The sequence below is a fragment of the Bos indicus genome, chromosome 16 (genome assembly GCF_029378745.1).
Source record: "Bos indicus isolate NIAB-ARS_2022 breed Sahiwal x Tharparkar chromosome 16, NIAB-ARS_B.indTharparkar_mat_pri_1.0, whole genome shotgun sequence".
Classification (NCBI taxonomy): Eukaryota; Metazoa; Chordata; class Mammalia; order Artiodactyla; family Bovidae; genus Bos; species Bos indicus.
This window is the reverse complement of record NC_091775.1, coordinates 34518413-34542848: the sequence shown is the minus strand read 5'-3', so window position 1 is coordinate 34542848 and position 24436 is coordinate 34518413. Positions and strand designations below refer to the sequence as shown.

At 42.1% G+C, this 24436-nt stretch overlaps 2 protein-coding genes across 17 annotated transcripts in view; one reads left to right on the top strand and one right to left on the bottom strand.

Moving 5' to 3' along the window:
- SDCCAG8 (SHH signaling and ciliogenesis regulator SDCCAG8) overlaps positions 1-2641 on the top strand; it is a 245766-nt gene extending 243125 nt beyond the window's left edge. For all 10 annotated transcript variants that reach the window (XM_070768858.1, XM_019976099.2, XM_070768859.1 and 7 more), the window contains one exon: positions 2289-2641. In XM_070768858.1, the coding sequence (XP_070624959.1) occupies positions 2289-2337 (49 nt within the window). In that variant the 3' untranslated portion in view covers positions 2338-2641. The remainder of the gene's footprint in view (positions 1-2288) is intronic.
- The window catches only part of AKT3 (AKT serine/threonine kinase 3), a 281775-nt gene continuing 259588 nt past the window's right edge, over positions 2250-24436 (bottom strand). For 6 of the 7 annotated variants that reach the window (XM_070768863.1, XM_070768861.1, XM_070768864.1 and 3 more), the window contains 2 exons: positions 14677-14779; positions 4226-7817 (listed from right to left, as the gene is read on the bottom strand). In XM_070768863.1, coding sequence (XP_070624964.1) covers positions 7732-7817; positions 14677-14779 — 189 coding nt within the window. In that variant the 3' untranslated portion in view covers positions 4226-7731. Of the gene's footprint in view, positions 3339-4225; positions 7818-14676; positions 14780-24436 lie in introns of those variants that run through there. The other variant, XR_011560999.1, reaches the window with a different exon arrangement.

The window sequence follows — 24436 nt, the reverse complement described above, 5'->3', positions numbered from 1 at the left end:
TGTTAGTAGTGTAGTGTTAGTTGCTCAGTCATATCCAACTCTTTGTGACCCCAAGGACTGTAGGGCTCTTCTGTCCACACGAATTCTCCAGGCAAGAATACTGGAGTGGGTTGCCATTTCCTTCTCCAGGGGATCTTCCCAACTCAGGGATCGAATCCCGTTCTCCTGCATTGCAGGCAGATTCTTTACCACCTGAGCCAAGTAGGGAGGGGCCAGATATTGGCAGTAACTAAAGCTTCTCTCCTCTCTCTGGACATGCTCACGGTTAGGGGGAAAAACCAAGAAACATTCTTTACTAAAGATCCAGCCATCTGAGGGTGACACCAAGAGCTGGTTAGCAGGAACACAATGACATTATAGGGTAATTATTCATTCAGTCACATTTGCTGAGTGCTCCTGACGCATCAGGCAGTGAACAGGAAGTTCTGTGATATGAAAGTGGGGAGGAATACAGGGCTTTGCAAAACCAAACAAAAGAGAAAACCTTTGATTGCTCCCAGGAATCTCAGGTTGACCCCTGCAGGAGCACTAGGAGGAATGGGCCGGGTGACGGGTCAGTTCCTGGTGGGAACTGAAGAGACTCGTGTGAGAAATACCTGTTTCCTGGAACATGGGTTTAAAAAAGTTCTGCAACATGGTTCCGTTCTACTTAAGGTCTTTACTGTCCTGTGTTGTTCACATTATAGGTGTTTTCTACCTCAAGTTTGAAATTTTTTTTTGAAATTTGTCTGTTGTGGTTTATACTTATCCTTGTAGTCAAAGATGTCCTTGAATCTCTAAAGTTACAAAGCCAGCCTCCCTCTCCAGAGCACATGGTGGGCAGGCCGTCTGCCTAGCTAGGGGACAGGCAGGCCATTCAAGCCCACTGATCATTTCCGTCAGGACCAGAAGGTCAATCGGCTCATGGAGATCACATGTTTGATGCAAACAGGGGCACTCTTTCTGCAGTGGCAGGGCTCTGGGGCTCCCTGGCCTCCCTGTGGCAATCCAGGAGCCCTGTGGGCACCACAGAAGAGGGCCCATCCACCTCCCCAGCCCCCAGAGAGCCACATACAGACCCCACTACTTCCTCACCACGCCTGGGGCCTCCCGCTCTGTGTGGTTGGGGGTGCACACCTGACGCTCAGATCACCTTGTTGAAACTCAGACTTGCTCGTTAAAAAATCACGAGTGTCTCACACTGGGAAATCTACTTGACAAGTGAACATTTTCTCATTTTTTTAAAAAAGGCAACCGACTAATTTTCGTATTTTTCTTGTGCAAACTGATCTTGGTTTCACTCACTGTCCTATCTTGGAAACCCTCCACAAGTAACAGTGGCTCAAGCTGGGTAGACAGGAGCCCTGACCAGCGCAGGCAGTCTTTGTTGGGGAGTGTAAAGCCCACTTACTTCTCTTGGAGACGACTCTCACCCAGTCACAGAGACCAGATGGGCCCAGATCCCTGCATTACCTTCCCATTTGTCTCTTGAAGTGAAAACTGGGATTCGGTAGTTATCATTTTAGCCCTCTATCTAGTCCCCATCATCCTGGTGACTTCACGCTCCTAGAAGGCAAGTCATCTTCCCACACAATGCAGAGCAGTTTCCTGGGACATGTCTTGTGCAACGTTAACTATCTCCAGTGGTTTCTGACATGGTTTAAACTAAGCTGAACAGCCACGTCAGCCAGGACAGGCAGCAGTATTCAGTGCTTTACTAACCTGCGACTCCCTCAACCCAACTCTCATGAGCTAGTTTTGAAACATTTATTCCTGTTTAAAACCAAGAGACCACATCTACCAAATTCCTTCTTCCAGCATGTGGGAGGTGGTTTCCATATGAAAATGCCTTTATATGTGATAAAACACACTGCATTTAAACATTTGGAGGTGTTAGCTTGTATCATTTCACCAGGAATTTCTTAGGGACACTTAGTCTACATCCAGGTTTTCTTTTTTTGGTCTAGTTTTACTCTAATTCTGAGTAGTTTTCAGTAAACAGTTCCTGGCACAAATCCATGTCTCCTTTCTCCTGTTCACAGGGGAAGAGATGGATCTTTGGCTATTTTCTGTCTTCAGACACACAAATATCTAGAATATAGCTTGTTTTCAAATTTAAAACATTAAAATAAGAGTTCACCTTACACACCTATAGACTTTTCATATGATTGCTTACATACAACTGTATTTTTTTGCAAAATAATTTTCTCCAAAAACTTGGAAAGAGGTCACTAAACCAGCAAGAAGACAAATCACATTGAAGAACGTGATCTATTTAAACTTACTTTTTATTATCATTTTTTTTCCAGTTACCCAGCATGCCACAATCTGATTGCTGACCTGGATGAAACAGAGTGAAATAAATGATTTACAAAGAGATATTTACATTCATCTGATTTGTACGTAATATGCCACAATGCACCGCGACCTTCCCAGTGGACCCCACCTCAGACTGCGGTGGGCTGCGTCGTCATCGCCACATTCGTTGCCAAGCGGTCCCTGCAGGATGGACAGGCTGGAGCTGAAGTCTGACACTAGATGAGGAGACCTCCTGGTGTATGTTTTCAGAAAAGGCTTGAAGTTATTATGTTTTTATATCTGCTCATTTGTATGCTCTGTTACACATACGAATTTCAATAAATGAATTTTTTGAAGACTCAAATTGAAATGTTTCCTTTATATCTTGTAGTGATGGAAAAAACACACCAAAAAAAGGCACATATTTTTAACTAGGCTAAAGGGTATTAAGGATCAAACCTTTTTCCTACCATTCATGTTTCTTTCCCTCTTGGTGATCTATACATATTATCCTTCAACTTTATTTCCTTTTAATCAACATCTCATAAGACTCCACTACTTATCATCGTGCTCACTTGTGCACTATCAGAAGACACCAGGAAGCACTGAGCATTGTCCTCTCCACTCCGTTAACAACAAAAACAGACAAAAAGCATCTTTGGCTTGGTGGTGTCATGTTTTTCCTTCAATATGAGTAACTGAGAGGAGCCTAAAAACATACTCAGTGAAATTACAAAATTTACTTAAGTTCTATCAAACATCTGTACACAGATCATTATTTTAGTTTAAAATAGTATTTCTACTATACACAATTAAGCCCTCGAATGCTTCAAAGTAATAAAAATGGGCACTGAAAGTGTTATGTTGTCCTTGAGGATGACAAGGCTGCAGTCGGGACAAGTCCCTAACCTCGGGCCGTTCTCCCTGGCACAGATCTATGGTCATCGTCATCACATCACCATCATGGCCTCTCAGATGGCTGTGGACTAGGCTCCGGAGGCGGTGGCATGATACACCCGCAAAGACCATCCGAGTCTCTTGAGCATGGACAGGGTTCAAGCCTGAAAGAACAGAACTTCTATTCAGAGTCAGAAGTTTTCTTGATTTCATCGACTGTGCTAGACATAAAGGTTGTCACGTAAGATATATTAATTGTCCCTAATTCTGTTTCAGGGACAGTAAATAAATTATACAATATTCTAAAAATATAGCACCTTTAAAGAATTACAGAGGTCACTTTATGGAAGCCTCCTGATCTGTCAGCCCCAGTGGTTCTGAGAGAAGAGCACGTGTTAGGACGCCCTCCACTTTGGCTGTGCGACACGCGCATACAGGCCTGACCAACTTTGGTCCCAAAGCCGTTCCTCTGTCTGGCTTAGTCACAGGAGCAAAAGCCAAGTTTCATCAATAGTAGGTTTATGAGGTAAAATCAGAAAAAGGCCCCATCCAAAATGACCCTAGGTAAATCAGACTGTAGTCCAACCATCCTACCCATCTATTATCCATTTCTATGTTGGTTAATCTGCCATGAAGTTTTTTAAAAATATACTCTTAAGAAAGGAAGTATGCAGAGCAACACATTATTAGGAAGACAGTGCTGATGAGCTACACTCCTTAAGAATTCTGGGGTCAAACCACCTGATGTGAGGACTATTAGGGACTTAACAAATCTCCACAAAGATCAACCTCCAGCTTCACAGATCCCTCCTAGACCCACCGCTGAGAAGTCGGCACCCCCTGGAAGCAGCCCTTTTGTAGCTGCACCACTGCCATCTTATTGAAGTAGTAAAATAGTCCTGTGTGTTTTTCGAGCTACAAGAAATTTACGTACTTTCCTGTTTCCTAGAATGCGGTAATACCAGGTGGACCTATTACATCTTTTCAGAAAAGAAGGATATTCAGTTTTCTGAGATTACAGAACCACATCCAACGACAATAAACAGAGAAGTAGCAGATTGACATAGTGCTTTATTTAAGCTGTCTGTACGAAGGAAAATAATGTGCGTCCCTATCATATACGTGTAAAAATACTAAGGATGCACAGTGTACAAAACAGTTTCTTGTAGTTATTTCACATCCTTGTGGGTCATAGACTGAAGGGAAGAAACAGTTTTAGTATGACCAACAGTAAGAGTAAATACAGTTTCTTGGGTTCGTAGTTGCGTCTGCTTAAAATCCTTAACCAGATGACTAGATCTTGTGCGGATCTAATGAAAGAACTAGCAAGGTCAAGAAATGTCACAAACTATAAAGCTACAGGGAGGTAATTCAATTACCAATTTAGAGGTTTTTCTTTTTATTTAAATAAATACTTTACATTTCATGCTTGCCTGTAATGCACTACCAGGAGCAAGATAAGGAAATTCTACTGTAGACAGTACAAACAGTAGCAGCAAAGTGTGTACACTGACGTGTAATAGAAAGACCCTGCAGTTAGTAAGGAAGGCCCTTACTATGGACTCTAAGAGAAGCAAGTGGCCCCTGCAAGAACAGTCAGCTTTGAGAAGCTGGAGATCAGGTATGGGAAATGGGAAACACTGGAATAATGCTATGGAGTTAGTGTGGAAAGCAAAGCTCTGAGCAGCCCTGCCAGAAATCCACGCAGAAACGGCCAATTTTCCTCCAAGATGGCTGCATTATGGCCAAGAGGCAGACTTCGTGAAAGTCGGTACAGGAATGAGTCTGCAAAGCCTGAACTCCCGCTATCCCAACAGAGTGACTCCAGGTTCAGGCCTTTCCATCTGCCAGAATCCAAAACTTCAGCTGTGGGCAGGCACCAGGGAAGTTTTAGAATCTCCTATACGCAGTTTCTGTTTGTCTCTTGTATTTCCATGTCAGCTGACTGAGATCAGGGAATGAAAGTAAGGGATTCTCAAAATCGAAGCCAAGAAAACCCTTGTGTGACACTAACGGAATCTCAGAGGGGATACGAGACTAAGCCCCAGGCACCAGCTGGGGACGGGGAGCCGGCTGTACAGAGTGGCCACCCTGGGGCACAGTCAATGCTGTCATTAATCCGTAGGAAGTGTCCTTGGCCAAGGTCATGGAAATCACCTTAAGATTTGGGGGGAAAAAAACAACCAAAAACCAAAACCATCTGTGTGCTTAGTGTATGGTATTATACTTTCCCTCTGAAGAAATGTATGCTCTGAATGCCAGCCAGTCTCAGCTTCCCTCTCTTCCTCTCGCCTGTTTCTTTTTTACATAATGGATGCAAGACAACTTACAGGACATACCTTCTAGTCTACTTCCTTGTCAAAGTGAAACATTCAACATAATTCCAAGTGGAAAAAAAAAAAAAAAAAGTTGAGCTATGTGTGTAAGTAAGAATGAACTATCATTGACTGTAACTTCCTACTCAGTACTAAGGATGAACTTCACTCAGATAGAGATATGAAAAATTAGGATAAAATCTATGTCTGAATATGTCTTAGCTGCCTTAGTAAAATGCCCTTTAACCCCCTGTCAGTCCCAGTGGTCCACCCACTGCCAGCAGTGGTTTCCTGTCTATAAACCCACACTTCCAGCATCAAGAGGCTAAGACATTTGCATATGAATATGATTCATCCCACTTAGAAAGTCACTTGCTCTTTCATACAATGCAATCATAACACTACGGCACGCTGTAGTCTTCCATTTGGGAGCTGTTAGATAGTTTAACTAAAATACATCTCCACGATGGCTCCATGGAGTCAGGAGGCCTCCAGCTTGCCATAACAAGGGCCCCCTGCCCCCTGGACTTCATAGGCTGCTTTGGAAAATGTCAGCTCCTAGCACCAAAGGGTTTAATCTGAAGATCATCATTAATGAAAGAGAAAGATGAGGTTTGCATACATGTCCCCTTTCAGTGAGAAATGTTGGAATTTGAGGACATGAGTATATACAGAAAAAGAAAAGTCAGAGGTGTTCTTTTTTGTTTTGTTTTTCTCCCTGATGGCTTAATTCAGTGATAAATGTACCATGATCAGAATAAACACACCAGGTCCTTATCCTTTACTGCCCACTTTGTAAATACTTGAGGTGTGTTCATTTTGCAAAATAAAGTCCATTTCTTATCATCCAGGTCTCAATTTTCTTCATTATATCATGTTGCCAGGCCATCATAACCTTTCAATTCTCAAAATAGCAAATATAACATCCATTTGTTTCCACCCCTTGGCATAGATAGTTGAAGATTTCTCATTTTTAGCACCAAGGGGTTGAATGACAGCATCTCTTCTCCCAAAGCCAAATTCTAATCTATATGTACAATTTCAGAGCCTCATCAAAACTTTTTTTACACAGGAGAAAAAGTGCATGAGCCTCACGGGCGTGCACATTCCTTGCACATGGGTCAGAAGAAGCTGCAGGAAGTCTATTTTACGTACGTCGGAGCTGCGTTCGCTAACATGACGTACAGTTCTCATCACTAAAAAATAAATACTACTGCAATACAAACAAAATCATCAAAGGACATTCGAAGTTTTAACATCTGAGAAAAAGCTATTTCACGTAGAACTGAAAGTAAAACAAATTGAAACAAATGAGGTGAACGCCTGTTCACCTCGGTGTACAGATTTTGGTGAAAAACAGGATCGTTACACCTGTCTACATTCTTCAGCCATCAGAGGTGATAATATCAGGAAGGGGAAGAGGTTTCCAAGCACAGGGGAAATAAAATGCTCTCTGGTGCAAATCATGTCGGAGACCCTTAAGTCATCTACTCTGCTGTGCACACGCTTCCTTCCTTGGCAGAACAACGTTCCTTTGCCAGTAAGAGCCTGTGAAATCTGGACGTCCACGTGGAACACCAGGCCTCCTCTGCAGTACTGAACAGGCATTTCAATTTATAAACGCATCTGTCTATCTTAACAGTTGTTCAGTCCTTCTCTCAAATGCTTCCTAATGAATTCCAGCCGGATCTTACTGGTACATACCTATTTTATGCACTCAGCTGATATGCTTTACTAAGATTCTGCATATGCACATCACCACGCTTCCACAGTTGCTTGTTCTGAATTAAAAACTAAATCTTCTTAGTCTAATTAGTTTTTGATTTATCATCTAGAAAGTTAAAAAATGTACCTAGAATCATTTAGCCTTCACTGTTAGGGAAAAACAAAAATTAAAAGATCAAAAGATGACAGTTGGTGCACAAATGAACGATGGTGGGCTCATGACTTTCAAAGATTGTAAAATTACCTCTTAAAGTTGCTATAATAGTAAGACAGTAGCAGCAACAGCATGAGACCTTAGACTGAGATACAATTTCATGCAAAAACAAAAATGTCGAGTGTGTCTGCGTATATGTGTATTCTCATGTGGGTGAAAGGCGGCGAAGGGTGAAGACCTTGGACTGGTCTCGGATGTCTGAAGGTGCTCCTGCATTTGTAAGAGTTAGGACTGCTGTGATGTCCAGGAATCATTTTCAGTAATAAACCTAAGATGACAGTGAAGTAGCAGAAGTAAAGAGACTTATTCTCGTCCACTTGCAGAGTAGGAAAACTGAGGGAAGTGCGGCCGCCTCTCATTGTCCATGCAGTCCATACCGTCCTCATCATCTGTGGGCAGGAAACAGCTATTTTAATTTTATGTTAATTTTTTGCAACATAATATCTGGTCTATATAGGTCTAACTCCTAACATAATAAAGATTAACAGAGGCTAATGCTCCCAGAAACTTGTGTCTCTCAATAGAATATACAATGGATACACTTACCTCAAAAACCATCTCATTTTCAAACATAATCTATGAAGAAATAATACTATCAAATCATTTCCTTCATGACACTAACATTTCAAGACTCAAAACTGTGAAAAACTATTGAAAAGATTCATGTCGGTGTATGGCAAAACTACCACAATAGTGTAATTAGCCTCCAATTAAAATAAATAAATGAAAAAAATTTTTTAATAGAAAAGAACAAATGATCTTCAGTTACCTTTAATTTCAAAATTATAAAGTCAAAGAATCCTACGGCACTCAAAGTTATATGCTAATTATTTTCAATATCAATCTGTCTTGAAATGCTTGTATTTCTTCTTCATGGCACTTTCAGTGTGATGGCAAAATTAAGTTTATTTGTGATTCCATTTCATCTGAGCCCTTGATTACATGGTTAAGATTTTACATTCTTTACATCTAATACCTGCTCTAACTCAGCGATCCTAATTTTCCTATGATAAAACCTTAAACTAGAATAAAGAAAGTAAGGAAAGAAAGGAAAAGATGTCAGCATCTGAGGTACTAGTTCATCAGGAAACAAATCGGGAGATTTGAAAGGCATGGAAAGAGACTGTTTTCATTTAAGCCGTTCCTCCCTTTGCTCCTCTTTTTCCTTGCATGTGAAAGATTACAAAGGCTCACCCAACCTTTTCCCATAACTATTCTGATGATTAAAATCTTGCAGTTCAGAATGCTCTTCCTTCTTTGGGTCACTCAGCCCACAGCGTTCCCTGTGACCTGCTCTGGGCTCTGAACAAAGTCCCTCCTGCCCTGGGGGCTCACTGTCTGTAGGGGAGGTGCCCCACTAAACCCCTCTGCTCCACCCGAAGTGCCTTTGGTCATATGCTGTCCTATATGAAACAAGTGAGAGTCTTTCAAATACCCAACCTTCTTTTCTTCGAGCCAAATAACTCCCTTTCCTCAAATATATATAGGAAATACGTGTTACCAATTCTTTTACTTTTCCGGTCTCTCCACAGAATGGGAGAAGGAACACAGGCCAGACCCTGCTTACCGTGGGCACTGACCCTGTCACACAAGAAGGATGTTGCTCTGCATTCCTCTGAAGAATAACAGACACTGCTGCCCTCGCCTTTCCTCACTGTTCTTTTCAGTATCCTATTTTTTTTTAACTAAAAAATTCTTTAAAAAATATATTTACTTATTTTGGGCTGTACTGGGTCTTAGTTGCTGAGCAAGCTTTTCTCCAGTTGTGGCGAGTGGGGGCTACCCTTCAGTTATGGGGCAGCGGCTTTTCTTGTTGCAGAGCACGGGCTCCAGGGGTTGTGCGCTCAGCAGTGGCGGCCCCCAGGCTCAGTAGTTGTGGCGCATGGGCTTAGTTGCTCCGAGCCATGGGGATCTTCCTGGACCAGGGATTGAACCCATCTCCTCCACTGGCAGGCAGATTCTTCACTTCTGAGCCACCAGGGAAAACTCAGCACTCTATTTTTAACAGAAGATTCTGGACCTGGGTTCAATCCCGGACCTGGGTTTGATCCCTGGGTCGGGACAATCCCCTGGAGAAGGGAACAGCTACCCACTCTAGTATTCTGACCTCGGGGTCGCAAAGAGTCGGACACAACTGAGTGACTTTCACATCATCAGAAATGGGATCAAGTTGCTAACCAAAATTTGTAGCCTTGAATATCCCAGAAAATATCATTTTCTTAGGTAGGACATAATCCATCAAGAAGCAGTTGTGGTTCCCTGCTCCTTGTAAACCCTCCTCTTGCAAATAGACCTTTTAAACTCTGCATTTCCAGATAGCACTGTGATTTAGGAAAATCTCTGCCTCCTTATAAAATAACTGGTTAGGTACCAAGCAAACCACAGGCATCTTTTAGGTCAAATACCTTCCACAGTATTTTCAGATATACTAAAGACAGAAGACACAGAGGATGGCATATCTGTTTTGAGTCACAAACTATAAAAACTCTCTAGAGCAGCAGTCCCCAACCTTTTTGGCACCAGGGCCAGTTTCGTGGAAGATAATTTTTCCATGGACCAGGCAGTGGGGAATGGTTTCGAGATGATTCAAACGCATTTACTATGCACCTTATTTCTAATCTCATGATGCCACTGATCCAACAGGAGGTCCTGGTCTGTAGCCTGGAGGTTGGGGACCCCCTGCTCTAGCAGAAAGACAGCTGAAATCTTAACATTCAGACTCTGCCAATCACATTGCAAAGAACAGTTCTCCCCACTAGCAGCTTTGTTTCGCTGGGTGTGTTTTGGCACAGTGAACAGACAGCATGTGTGGGAAGTCTGACGTTGTCTGGCCTCGGACACAGAAGGACTTGCCCAGCTCCCTGGGCTGCACCCAGGACTTGCACCAAGGTAAGAAGGCCTGGAGACCAGGGCAGTCAGGCTCGTGACAGGAGGAGGGGTTGGATTTCCTTTTCGAGGATTATTATTGCTATGAGGTAGCATAGTTAAGAGAAACTTTTCATTCTGACACTTTAGGAACAAGTTAATCCCATTTCTGAACCTAAGTATAAATCTCATCGATAACCTTGCGAGGGCCCCACATCTGGATCTTCTTTAAAGTCAGTTACATCACCTTCTCCATTTCCCTCCTATTCTTTTGAACGTGGTATTAGTGAGGGGCAAGTCTCTGTTCATGGCCCCAAGAGGAACTGTGAGTCGGGGAGGTGCTGGGACAGGAATGAGGGGTTCCCCTGAGCCCTTGGTACTGTGCATGCCAGTGGAGGGCTGAGGAAGAAGGAGCACTCCACGGAAGTGCCAGCTGACAGGGCAGCTGGCTGCCTAAGCCAGGCCTTCACACCCAGTCAACGCATATAAATGCATTCCCACTCAGAAAGCAGGTTCAGAGGGAACAGTGATGATAATGGACGTGAACTGTGCAAAAACCCAAATAGCAGGGTGATCAACCCTGTATTATACAACCGAATCCCTGGACCCAGGCAGCATTAGTTGCCTGATTTCCTGAGAACGTTAACCAAAGTAATTATATGGCAGCAAAAGCTCAAAGAAATCCCCTTTTTCTCTAAGAGGAAGGCAGAGGACTGTTAATGGATGTAAAGCAAGAAGACACATTCCAAAATCTGCTCAATTAATTAACACCAGTGAGGACAATCTGGCATATTACTGCAGCTGTTTGTAAAAAAGGAACATTTGCCTCTCTAACTGCTGATTTGTTCTAAAAAATAACTCCATTCTGTTCTACAAAAGCAAGGTGGCAAGTGGGGAGACAATCGCTAACTTAATGGTCCTACTGCGGCCTTTTGTGAACAAAACCTCTGTGCTTTTCGCAGCTTCAGAGCTGCACTGGTCTCTCACCAGCAACACTATTCAAAGCTGCAAGAAGAAAAGATTATGTTAAATGTAATCACAGTTCACAGCTTCACAGATTTTCCTTTGATCTGCCTCTTAAGGGGATTTAGGATATACCCAGGGATCACCCAAGTGAAAACACTGCCCTTGTGCCCAGAAGAAGCCAGCTGCTGCAGACCCCAAGCACTGAGGCCACACCCTGAGGCAGGGATCCAGCCCCACGGCCTGCCCTGGGAGCCACGCTGGGCTGAGCCGCAGAGGACAGCCTGGCTGGTGCCCGCCCCTTGGCCACAGCCCACCCCACTGAGCTTTCTCATCTGACTTCTCTCTCTAGAAACCTGAATCAGAAACTACGACAGCAGATCCACAGGGCCGTCCTGCCCCTAGACTGGGGTACACTCCTGTCAGTCCAGATGCTGCTGGAGGCATGTTCTGGGGCCACCCAGGGCTCAGCGCCAGGGAAGGTCCCGCCCACTGCCAGCATCACAGTTCAGCAGTCCCTTCCCCATGCCCCTCCACTCACGCCCGCTCTTTTTTGCTAGGTTTTTACCTATCATCACTCTCCACACATATCAAAGGACACTATGGTTGTGGTTAACCTGATGCTTCAATAAAATAAAAAGGGTTATTTAAACCTATAGAACTCTGGGTGCCTTTCCTAAAGAGACGGCTTCTCAGGCACACAGAGTGAGTGACCTGCCACATTCCAGAGCTAGTGTAGGGTGCTGGGAGACAAACAGGGCCCAAGTCCAGGGCTTTTTCAATCCACCTTTCTCTTCCACACTGGTATTTTCCTTTTAACATTCTGGAATAAAATTTGCACTCATGGTTTTGCATTTACATGGCCTACCTATCTCTATGACTCTCAAAATAGCACATTTAGCTTGTCCTAAGACACGACTGAGCGACTGAACTGAACTGAAGAGTTAGAGTCCACGAATACCAAAAGCTCTATTTAACCTCACCACGCTCCGTGTGAAATCGCATAAGGACGTCAGCCAAACACAAATTCTGGGCTGGGATGGGCAGCAGCACTGTTTGGAGCGAGCCGGGCCTCCTCCTAGCCCAGGCCTCACTAGAGACTGTTTCTTTACTCACTTAACACATATTCATTGAATACCTATGCTGAGCCAGGTACCTAACTCAGAGCTGGGGCTAGCAGCAAATAAGACAAACCAAATCCTTCTTCTCAGAGCTACCATGTTCAAGCTGGAGAAACAGACAGTAAAACAAACTAACAAATTAACCAGAAGGATTCCAGCAAGTAAAGGTGTCAATGTACAGAATTAGGGGGTGGGGTGATGGGGTCTGAGGGGCTGCATTGTTTTTAAGGTAAGGAGGCTAAAGAAAGTGCTCTGATACAGTGACACTTAGAGATCTGAAGGACAAGTAAGAATTATTCATGTGTATGTCTGGGAAAAGAGAATTCCAGGCAGAGAATGGAAAACACAGTCCTGAGGCACACTGTGTGTTTACAGCGGGGCTGGAACCCAGGGACTGCAAAGAAGACAGACAGGATGAGGTCAGAGAGGGGGACAGGACCAGATCTGACAGCTGTGCAGCCAGGGTCAGCGGCTAGGTTCACAGTGCAGCTGGGAGGCCCCTGGAGGGTTCGAAGCAGGAGAATGACGTGGTCTGATTACAATTAAGGTTATATACAAATGAGGAGGCCCCCAAAACGGTCTCTGGTGGAAGTACTTCTAGGCTAGTCCAACAACTCAATGGTGTTGCCCAGAATTTCAGACAATTAAAAACTGTATCACCAACAGCCTACTCTGGGCCAGGGAAAACCACGCCATGGCTGTGCCCACTGCTCCTATTCAGATGGTCCTTAGCTGACTGCCCACAACTCCACAGGCCTTCTAACATCTTCAGCTCTCAGAGATTCTGATTCTAGCAATGAAGCCCTGCACCCACCACTGGTGACACACGACGAGCAGGGCCTCAGTATGCTGCCAGTTCACAAGGTCACCAACGTTACCACTGGCCAAGCTGTGACTCCTGCTCCTGACTACAGCTAATACTACCTGCGGGACTTGGGAAAGCTCCTCTTCTCTCTGGGTTTTAATTTTTTCCCTTATAAAATGAAAGTTAAGAGGATCTTAAATTCTTGGAAATCTAAAGAAAGAAAAGTATATATGCACACATATTTTTCATTTCACAGTATTTATGATCCCTCTTTTTTGTCAGCCACAGGTCTCAGATTAAAAACGCAGCCTAGACGACTCCTATCTTGCCTTTCAAAGCTGTAAGCATTGACCACATCCACCGATGCAACAGTACTTCAATCTTCCCTCTCGTGGATGCTCAGTGTAAATCAGCACTATCAACTGGTCTGCTTTTTAAAAAGGAAAAGAGAGGAGAGGAAATGTAGAGAAGGATATAAAGGGAAAAAAAGGAGGAAAAACTAATACGACGTTACTGTGTGAGCCGCAAGATGTGTGATTTGAAGAAATCTTCTAGCTATCCAAATTTGTCCCTGAAACTCAATTTTGGCCTCAGTCCTAAACTAATGATGACAGATGCAGGCCTTTGTCAACATGTAAGAAAGCTTATAAATTATATTTTATAAACTTTTCTTCCCATTAAGGGAAAGGTATTCATTAAAATGTGGGGTACACGCTAGTACATGTGGTACGATTTTAAGTGGTACATGAACATATAATTTTAATAAATTTGTAATTTAACTATCAAAAACTATTAGCAAACTAAATTATTTCTTCACAGATATTAATGCTTAAGACAAAGCTAAGCAAAAAAGGGTGGTTCAGTTTAAAGTGAATTTTAAAAAACTGCTAAGTAAGCACGAGACCAGAATTACCAAAATTCTGAAGGTAGTGTCTGAATGAACAGTGGGTAACAAGGGAGGTCTTCATTTCAGAATCCTTTTAGTTGAGGTCAAAATAATTTATTGGAGAATGGTAGGGAAGAATTAGCTTCCCTGGTTGCTCAGTGGTAAAGAATCCACCTGCCAACGCAGCAGATGCAAGTTCGATCCCTGGGTCTGGAAGATCTCCTAGAGAAGGAAACGGCAGCCTACTCCAGTATTCTTGCCTAGGAAATCCCATGGAGAGAGGAGCCTGGTGGGCCAGTCCTTAGGGTTGCAAAGAGTGGGACACAGCTTAGCAACTCAGCACCCATGCACGCAGAAAAGAGCCAGTTAGTCTAAAATTTAGTCTACAATTCTCAAGTCTACAATTTTTCCACATATAATTTTTTTACTCAAAAAAACTTTTCTCTTAGCTACCTGTCTTTAAGTATTTCCACTTAGAACCCCATGTTCTTAAAAGGAATAGAATTATATCACTATGGAATTTGAACTAGAAAATAATCAGTTTTAAAAAATGGCTGTTTTCTTCAATTATATTGGAACATTACCAACTGCCTTCTAGATTTACTTACATTTTTCAGGTGGTGTTATTGTAATAGTCTGAGCTGTAAATTCTTCATCAAAATATCTGGTGTCTGTCTCAGATGTTACTTGAGGCTTAAAAGGAGGTACAAGCTGTAAGAAGCAAAAGGGTACTATTAACAGACTTTAATTTAGGAAAATACATTTCTAGGATAAAATTAGAGAGTGAGTATTGAATGAATCGTGTATGAGGTTAGACTTCTCGGTGACTGTACAAGGCAGGTGTGTCTTTGGCTTCATGGTCGGAGGTATTTGGCTTCAAAGTTAAGTCTAAACAGAGAACAGTAGGACTTGGTTGTTCTATGTAACATTTGAGGGGTTATGTGAAATAGAACAAATGAAAATCAAAGAAAAGAATGGGAAGAGGATATTGAAAAGTCTGTCCCAATATTTTTTCCTAGGAAAGTACATACAAAACCAATGGATCTGGACTGCTGTCACAGAACATAGGGTCTTCTGCTACAGGAAAAGCACTTGCTGGCTTTCCCTAGCTCTTCCAGGTGCCTGGCTGAACAGGTCATTATTAAAAATGCAACTTAATAACACAGTTATTACCTAGGTCACAAATAGAGCGCTGCCTCTGTACCTGGCAAAGGGGCTTGTGGCAGCCCCTGAAGTGATGTGCAGACGTTCTGTTCATAGATTTGATCAGCTCCTCAAAGGGAACCATGACCCAAAAGATTAGGAGGAACTACTCTAAGGATTGAGAGAACTGACTCATTTGTCTCCAACCTGCAGCAGGCACGCAGTGGGGGAAAAGTCCTGGGCTGCTGAAGGTTACAGAATCCTGAGCCATGTGGATCTCTGCATCGGTAGCCTCCACTGGCCAGTGGGACTGGAGCCAGGAGGGGGCTTCTGCTCCTCAGGGCTCCCATCCTCACAGGTGAGAGTCTACAGGTTTCTTTTAACATAGGGAGCCCAGCCCCAGAGCTACTCTGATGAATGGTGGTATTCATTCTGATGCTCTGATGAATACCATGAAGACAGAAAAATGAAAAACAGAATGACAGAAATTAGTATGTTTTTATAAAAATTTTATAGAAACAAATACCCAACTGGCATCACTCAATGCACTTTCCACACTTCCTGTCACCAAATTTATGTTAAATAGTAAGACAAAGATCTTTAAATTATTCTCTAGATGGACTATGCTTTAAAAAACCAAGGGGTAAGCAAAGTTATAAGCATGTTTTCAAAATAAAGGACTGCATTTCAGTTTATAGCACATGTTATAAAGCATTTGAAATTTCTTTTCTTTTGAACATTCTTTCTCAAGTCTCTATCACTAGCAAGCACTCTTCCTTGGGGGGACTGAATCAAATTCAGGTTGCACTGATCAGCTGTTGCTAAGATAACAACATATTTCCAGCTGCTCTGTTAGGATGACTGGACACAAGCAAGCAGATCACACCAGTGATGGAAATCTTCCCTCTTCTGTTCATTCAAAAGTGCAATCTCACACTGCTTTATCCTCCTTCAAGACTTTTCAACATCTGACACATACACATGTACATCACCATTACACCTCCTCCTCAATAAAATAAAAGTTCCACAAGAGCATGAGTTTGCAAATCCCTCAATGGCATCACAGACATACAAGAACACCAGTGGTGACAGTGACTGCAGAACTTGGGTTTTTCCTTCAAGAAAACAGAGGGATAACTGCCTCTCTTGCAGGCAACTAGAAGACAGGGATTTTGGTTGTAACTTTCCTTCTGATTCACCATTCTACAAATGTTCCAAAAAGAGGTATCACCCTTCTAATAAGAAATTAAGCACAAGAAATTCTTAGAGCAGAAATGGCTTCTACTGAGAATGCAGACTAGGTTTTGCTTATCTCTGCCCACCCTTCCCATCTGTTTCCTTCTGAAGGCAGAAACTTAAATCTGCCTTCAAGTTAAGGGAAAGATGTTATCTTTTTAGATGAGAGAGAGAATGGCCACCTGAAACTTAAAAAAAAAAAAACCTGAAACGAATTTTATGCAGTTCTCACACTACAACAGGGAGCTCAAACTGGGCTCTGTTCAGATATCATGATTCCGCATTACCTGACCACCTCTCTCAGACGCCCGCCCGCCCCGCCCACCACCTTCTACCCTCACACTGCTCTCTCTTCAGAAACTTTTCAACATCCAATGCACATCTACCTATATATACACGCAGAAAAAATACAGGTTTACTGTCATAATTGTGTCTCCTCCCCAATAAAATGTAAGTTCCATGAGAGCAAGTCCTTATAAAAAAGATTTATTGAGGCATGGTTGACACAAATTGTAAATATATCTTAATATAAAACTATACAAAAAAGTATACAATTTCATGTTTTGACGTATGTATACCCCCATGCAATGAAGATGATGAACTCACCCGTCACTTGTAGATGTTTTCTCATAACCCTGTGTAATCCCCTCCTCTCTTCTATTCACCTGCAGGCAACAGCTGATTTGCTTTCTGTCATGAATGATTTGCTTATGTTTTCTCGACTTCTATGTATTTGGAATCGAATAGTATGTATTCTTCATCTGGTTGTCTTCACTTAGCATGATTATTTTGACACTCATCCACGTCACTGCATGTACTGACAGCTCATCCACTTTACTGCTGGGTAATTTTCGTTGTTGTTCAGTCTCTCAGTCCTGTCCTACTCTTTGCGACCCCATGGACTGCAGCACGCCAGGTTTCCCTGTCCTTCACTGTATTCCGGAGTCTGCTCAGACTAATGTCCATTGAGTTGGTGATGCCATCCAACCATCTCCTTCTCTGTCACCCCCTTCTTCTCCTGCCCTCAATCTTTCCTAGAATCAGGGTCTTTTAATGAGTCAGTTCTTCACATTAAGTAGCTTAATGTAAAGTACTGGAGCTTCAGCTTTAGCATCAGTGCTTCCAATGAATATTCAGGATTGATTTTCTTTAGGAGTGACTGGTTTGATCTCCTTGCAGTCCAAGCGACTCTCAAGAGTCGTCTCCAGCACCACAGTTCAAAAGCATCAATTCTCTGACCCTCAGCATTCTTTATACTCCCAACTCTCACATCCATACATGACTACTGGAAAAACCATAGCTTTGACTAGACAGATCTTTGTTCGCAAAGTAATGGCTCTGCTTTTTAATATGCTGTTTAGGTTGGTCACTGTTTTTCTTTCAAGGAGCAAGCATCTTTTAATTTCATGGCTGCAGTCACCATCTGCAGTGATTTTGGGAGCCTAAGAAAATAAAATATGTCACTGTTTCCATTTTCCCCCCATCTATTTGCCATGAAGTGATGGGACTGGATGCCATGATCTTCGTTTTATGAATGTTGAGTTTCAAGCCAGCTTTTTCACTCTCCTTTTTCACCTTCATGAGAGACTCTTTAGCTCCTCTTCGCTTTCTGCCATTAGAGTGATATCAACTGTGTATCTGAAGTTACTGATATTTTTCCCAGAAATCTTGATTCCAGCTTGTGATTCATCCAGCCCGGCATTTCACATGATATACTCTGCATATAAGTTAAATAAGCAGGGTGACAATATACAGCCTTGATATACTCCTTTCCCAATTTGGAACCAGTCTGTTGTTCCATGTCCGGTTCTAACTGTTGCTTCTTGATCCGCATACAGGTTTCTCAGGAGGCAGATAAGATGGTCTTGTGTTTCCAGCTCTTGAAGACTTTTCCACAGTTTGTTGTGACCCACACAGTCAAAGGCTTTAAGGCAGTCAATGAAGCAGAAATAGATGTTTTTCTGGAATTCACTTATTTCTTCTATGATCCAACAGATGTTGGCAATTTCATCTCTGGTTCCCCTGCCTTTTCTAAATCCAGCGTATAAAGCCTCCTCAGACAATCATTTTGCCTTGTTGCATTTCTTTTTCTTGGGGATGGGTTCGGTCACCACTTCCTGTATAATGTTACAAACCTCCGTCCATAGTTCTTCAGGCACACTGTCTATCAGATCCAATCCCTTGAACTATAATGGCCTAGTAGTTTTCCCTACTTTCTTCAATTTAAATCTAAATTTTCCAATAAGGAATTCATGATCTTGAGCCACAATCAGCTCCTAGTCTTATTTTTGCTGACTTAATGGTGACATAGATTATGGAACTTTAATTGCCATTTTAATTAAATAAATGTGGTTATCTCACACACCATTCTGTAACGACATACATGGATCAAAAGTACTGGGAACACAGGCCCTGATAGTAAAAACTGTCAACTATTAAATGCTTAGATTTGTCATAGGCACTAATCTGGTGCTATAGCTTCACCTCTTTAAAATAACTCAAGAGAGTAACTAAAATTAGGCAAAGATCCTGATTTATTTAATCTCCAATTCTTCTGAGAAACTGATTTTATGGTTTGTGAGTGTGTGTGTGTGCACGTCTGTGTATTCCAATATACACAGGTATTGGAAAAATGGGAATATGGAAAGAGGATTTATTTCAGACAAAACTAACAGATCTATGACAAACAAGATTTATATTATCTGCCAAGCTTCTCCATGCCAATTATCCTTACAGATGAACAGAAACTCAAGAACTATTTTTTATTTTTGCAAAATTACTATATAATAGTAATTCATGTCCATAATGTTCACTTTGATTTCATAAAAAAATGCACCAAGGGATCCAAGATATCAGTCAGTTCAGTTCAGTCGCTCAGTCGTGTCCAACTCTTTGTGACCCCATGAATCGCAGCACGCCAGGCCTCCCTGTCCATCACCAACTCCTGGAGTTCACTCAGACTCACGTCCATCGAGTCAGTGACGTCATCCAGCCATCTCATCCTCTGTCGTCCCCTTCTCCTCCTACCCCCAATCCCTCCCAGCATCAGAGTCTTTTCCAATGAGTCAACTCTTTGCATGAGGTGGCCAAAGTACTGGAGTTTCAGCTTCAGCATCATTCCTTCCAAAGAAATCCCAGGGCTGATCTCCTTCAGAATGGACTGGTTGGATCTCCTTGCAGTCCAAGGGACTCTCAAGAGTCCGTACATATCACACTAATATACAATTGTTATATCATAAATTGACCCCAAGAAAATGACTATTTTAGCTATGACTCTTTGTGAGTCATATTATATTTTAGCTATAACGCACATTCAATATTTAATTAATACATCTGGAACTTAGAAGGGCTTTTGACTGTAGGTCTGTGGATAGGTGACACTATTCACAAGCATCCATAGGTACAAGGCATATTTGAAGATTTCAGGAACACTTGGAGAAGGGCTGCTTATAAAGGTAAAAGTGTTCTCATTAGTGAAATGCAAAGGGCCTTACTGAATGCTTCTGTGATAGTGATGATGGGCAAACTGCATGCATTATAAATTCAGGGTTCACTAAGAACCTGCTGAAACAATTTATTCTTTATCCCTCCTCCAGGAGATTTCATAGTATTGTCTGGCGGCGGCAGCAGTGTGGCAGCCACTCATTACTATTTCTGATTAGAAATGTTCAAGAACATGGGCAGAAGTTAAATGAGTATGTAAATTGGGGAGAAATTTTATATATATAGGTAATTTTCAACTTATAAACCAGCTTATACATACATTGAAGAAAACCTAAGACTTATTTCAACAGACAGAAAAGAAAATTTAAAAATCCTATACAATGTGGCTCCCAGGCAGTAATATTAGAGTCTATTCAACCTAAAATACAGGAAAGCAATGTTAATAAGGCTACCAACCATTAACCATAATATGTTCATAGAAAAATTCATTTATATTTCTATGAGGATGACCAAGAACCTAGCTCCTTTGCTCAAGTTCCTGTAATGACAACAATCCTCTCTCATTATCACACCAGATCAACTCCCTAGAAAAGTGGTAAGAGAACTCCTAGGTTGAGGGGGACAAGGTTTTGGTGAGAAATGAAGAAAGATAAGTAGCGCATTTAAAAGCTGAGCATGAAAGATGAAGTCTTTAATTTGCGGAAGAGAGGCAGAGAGGGCAGCATCGATAAGATAGGTCACAGGTGAACACATGCTTGTCTTTCCTAAGTTATATATTCAAGCTTCCCCTTGTGGATGTACACTAGCAGTTGAACAGCAGAATGGTAAAATTAAAAGAAATAAGAAGAAGCAGTACCACCTAACCTGGGAAGCTTTTAGTTAAACAGGACTTTAAATGATCTGAGTGACTCCACAGGCATACTTTGGAGATATTACTGACTCTGGAACAGACCACCGCAATAAAGCTAGAAGAGCAGTAAGGAGAGCCACGAGAACTTTTTGGTTTTTCAGGGCGTATAAAAGTTATGTTTTCACTGTACTGTAGCCTATAATGTGTGCAATAACATTATGTCTAAATAACATTGCTAAAAAAATATTAAGTATCATCTGAACCTTCAGCGAGTTCTAATCTTTTTGCTGGTAGAGGCTTTTGTGTCCATGCGGGCTTACGTCTGCTGCTGACTGATCAGTGTGGTGGCTGCTGAAGGGTGGGGTGGCTGTGGCAATTTCTTAAAACAACTACGAAGTTTGTTGCATCAACTGACTCTTCTTTTCACACCTGATTTCTCTGTAGCACGCAATGCTGTTCGACAGCATCTTACCCACAGGAGACCATCTTTCAAAATTGGAAACAATCCTCTCCAATCTTACTGCTGCTTTATCAATCACGTTTATGTAATATTCTAAACACTATGTTTTCATTTCAACAATCTTCATAGCATCTTCCTGAGATGGAGTAAACTCCATCTCAAAAAATGACTTTCTTTGTTCATCCACAAGTAACTCCTCACATGTTCAAGTTTTAAAATGAGGTTACAGCAATTCAGGACTATCTTCAGGTTCCAGTTCTAATTCTAGGTCTCTCTCTATTTTTACCACATCTGCAGTTACTTCTTCCATGGAAGTCCTGAACTTCTCCAAGTCATCCATGAAGGCTGAAATTAACTTCTTCCAAACTCCTATTAATGATGAACTTTTAACTTCTTCACGGTATGTTGTTAATAGCATCTAGAATGGTGATTCTTTTCCAGAAGGCTTTCAACTTACTTTGCCCAGGTCCAACAGAGAAATCTGTACAGCAGCTGCAGCCTTAAAAAAAATGAATCAACTAATAAAACTTGAAAATTGAAATGATTCCATAATTCAAGGGCTTCAATGGATATGTCTTCAGTTCAATCGCTCAGTCGTATCCAACTCTTCACAACCACATGGACTGCCAACATGCCAGGCCTCCTTGTCCGTCACCAACTCCTGGAGTTTATTCAAACTCATGTCCATTGAGCCGGTGATACCATCCAACCATCTCATCCTCTGTTGTCCCCTTCTCTCGTCTTCAATCTTTCCCAGCATCAGGGTCTTTGCAAATGAGTCAGTTCTTTGCATCAGGTGGCCAAAGTATTGGGAGTTTCAGCCTCAGCATCAGTCCTTCCAATGAATATTCAGGACTGATTTCCTTTAGGATAGACTGGTTATATCTCCTCGCAGTCCAAGGGACTCTCAAGAATCTTTTCCAACACCACAGTTCAAAAGCATCAATTCTTTGGCACTCAGCTTTCTTTATAGTCCAACTCTCAGATCTATACATGACTACCAGAAAAACCACAGCTTTGACTAGATGGACCTTTGTTGGTAAAATTATGTCTCTGCTTTTTAATATGCTGTCTAGTTTGGTCATAACTTTTCTTCCAAGGAGCAAGCATCTTTTAATTTCATGGCTGCAGTCACCATCTGCAGTGATTTTGGAGCCCCAAAATAAAGTCTGTCACTGTTTCCATTGTTTCCCCATCTATTTGCCATGAAGTGATGGGACCAGATGCCATGATTTTAGTTTTCTAAATGTTGAGTTTTAAGCCAACTTTTTCACTCTCCTCTTTCACTTTCATCGAGAGGTTCTTTAGCTCTTCTTCACTTTCTGCCATAAGTGTTGTGTCATCTGTGTATATGAGGTTATTGATATTTCTCCCAGCAATCTTGATTCCAGCTTATGCTTCATCCAGTCCAGCATTTAAAGGCAAAAAGATAGATAGGACACTGAAAGATTAATTCCCCAGGTCAGTACGTGCCCAATATGCTACTGGAGATCAGTGGAGAAATAACTCCAGAAAGAATGACGAGATGGAGCCAAAGCAAAAACAATACCCAGTTGTGTATGTAACTGGTGATGGAAGTGAAGTCCAATGCTGTAAAGAGCAATAATGCATAGGAACCTGGAATGTTAGGTCCATGAATCAAGGCAAACTGGAAGTGGTCAAACAGGAGATGGCAAGAGTGAACATCGACATTTTAGGAATCTGTGAACTAAAACAGACTGGAATGGATGTGTCTTAGCAGGCAGGAAAAGATTAACCTTACTGTACATTCCCACTAGATGGCTAGGTGCATGGTAATGAGCAGTAGTAATATTTTGAAAGGAATCGTTTTATATGAGCAGTAGGTCTCAACAGTGGGCTTAGAATATTCAGTAAACTGTGTTGTAAACAGATGTGCTGTCACCCAGGCTTTGTTGCTCCATTTTTAAAGCACAGGCAGAGTAGACTTAGTATAATTCTTAAGAGCCTTAGGATGTTGGAATGATAAAATGAATACTGGCTTTGATTTAAAGTCACCAGTTGCACTGTGCGTGCACGCTCAGTCGCTCAACTGTCTGCCTCTTTGTGATCCCATGGACTACAGCCCATAGAGCCTCTGTCCATGGCATTCTCCAGGCAAGCATACTGGAGTGGGTTACCAATTTCCTCTTCCAGGGGATCTTCCTGGCCCAAGGATCAAACCCACGACTCCTGTGTCTCCTGCACTGGCAGGCAGATTGTTTTTACCACCAAGCCACCTGGGAAGCCCCACCAGCTGCATTAGCCCCTAACTCAAGAGTCAGTCTGTCCTTTGAAGCCTTGAAGCCAGGCACTGACTTCTCCTCTCTAGCTATGGAAGTCCTTGATGGCATCTTCCTTCCAAAAGAAGGCTGTTTTAACTTCATTGAAAATCTGTTGTTTACTATAGCCACCTTTATTAATGATCTTAGCTGGATAATTTGCTGCAGCTTCTTACATAGCACTTACTCTTTCACTTTGAACTTTTATGTTATGTATGGGGACAGTTTCTTTCCTTAAACCTTGTGAAGCAACATCCAGTTTCAAGATTTTCTTCAGAACCTTCCTTACCTCTCTTGGCCTTCAAAGAATGCAAGTGTCAGGGCATGGCGCCAGATTAGGCTGTGGCCTATGGGAACGCTGTGGCTGCTTTGATCTTCTATCCAGACAAGCATTAGCAATACTGCTATTTTGCATTCTTATCATTTCTATGTTCACTGGAGTAGCAGTTCTAATTTCCTTCAAGAACTTTTCCTTTGCATTCACAACTTGGCTAACTGGAGAAGAAGCCTCGTTTTGGGCTTATCTTGGCTTGCAACATGCCTTCTTCACTAAGCTTAATCATTTCTAGCTTTTGATTTAAACTGGGAGGCATGCAATTCTTCCTTTCCCTTGAACACTGGTAGGCCACTGTAGGGTTATCAATCAGCCTTCTTTCAATAATGTTGTGTCTCAGGGAACAAGGAGACCTGAGAAGAGGGAGAAAAACGGTGGAGCGCCCAGTCTGTGAAGCAGTCAGGACACACAACATCTACTGCGCACCATTAAGTGTGGCTCACGGAGCCTCCAAACAATTAAAGTAGTAATGTTAAAGATCACTGAGCACAGATCACCATAATAAATACAATAATGAAAGAGTTTGAAATGTTTTAAGAATTATCAAAATGTGACAGATACATGAGGTGAGTAAATGTTTTTGGAAAAGTTGCACTGATAGACTTGATAGGCACAGGGTTGC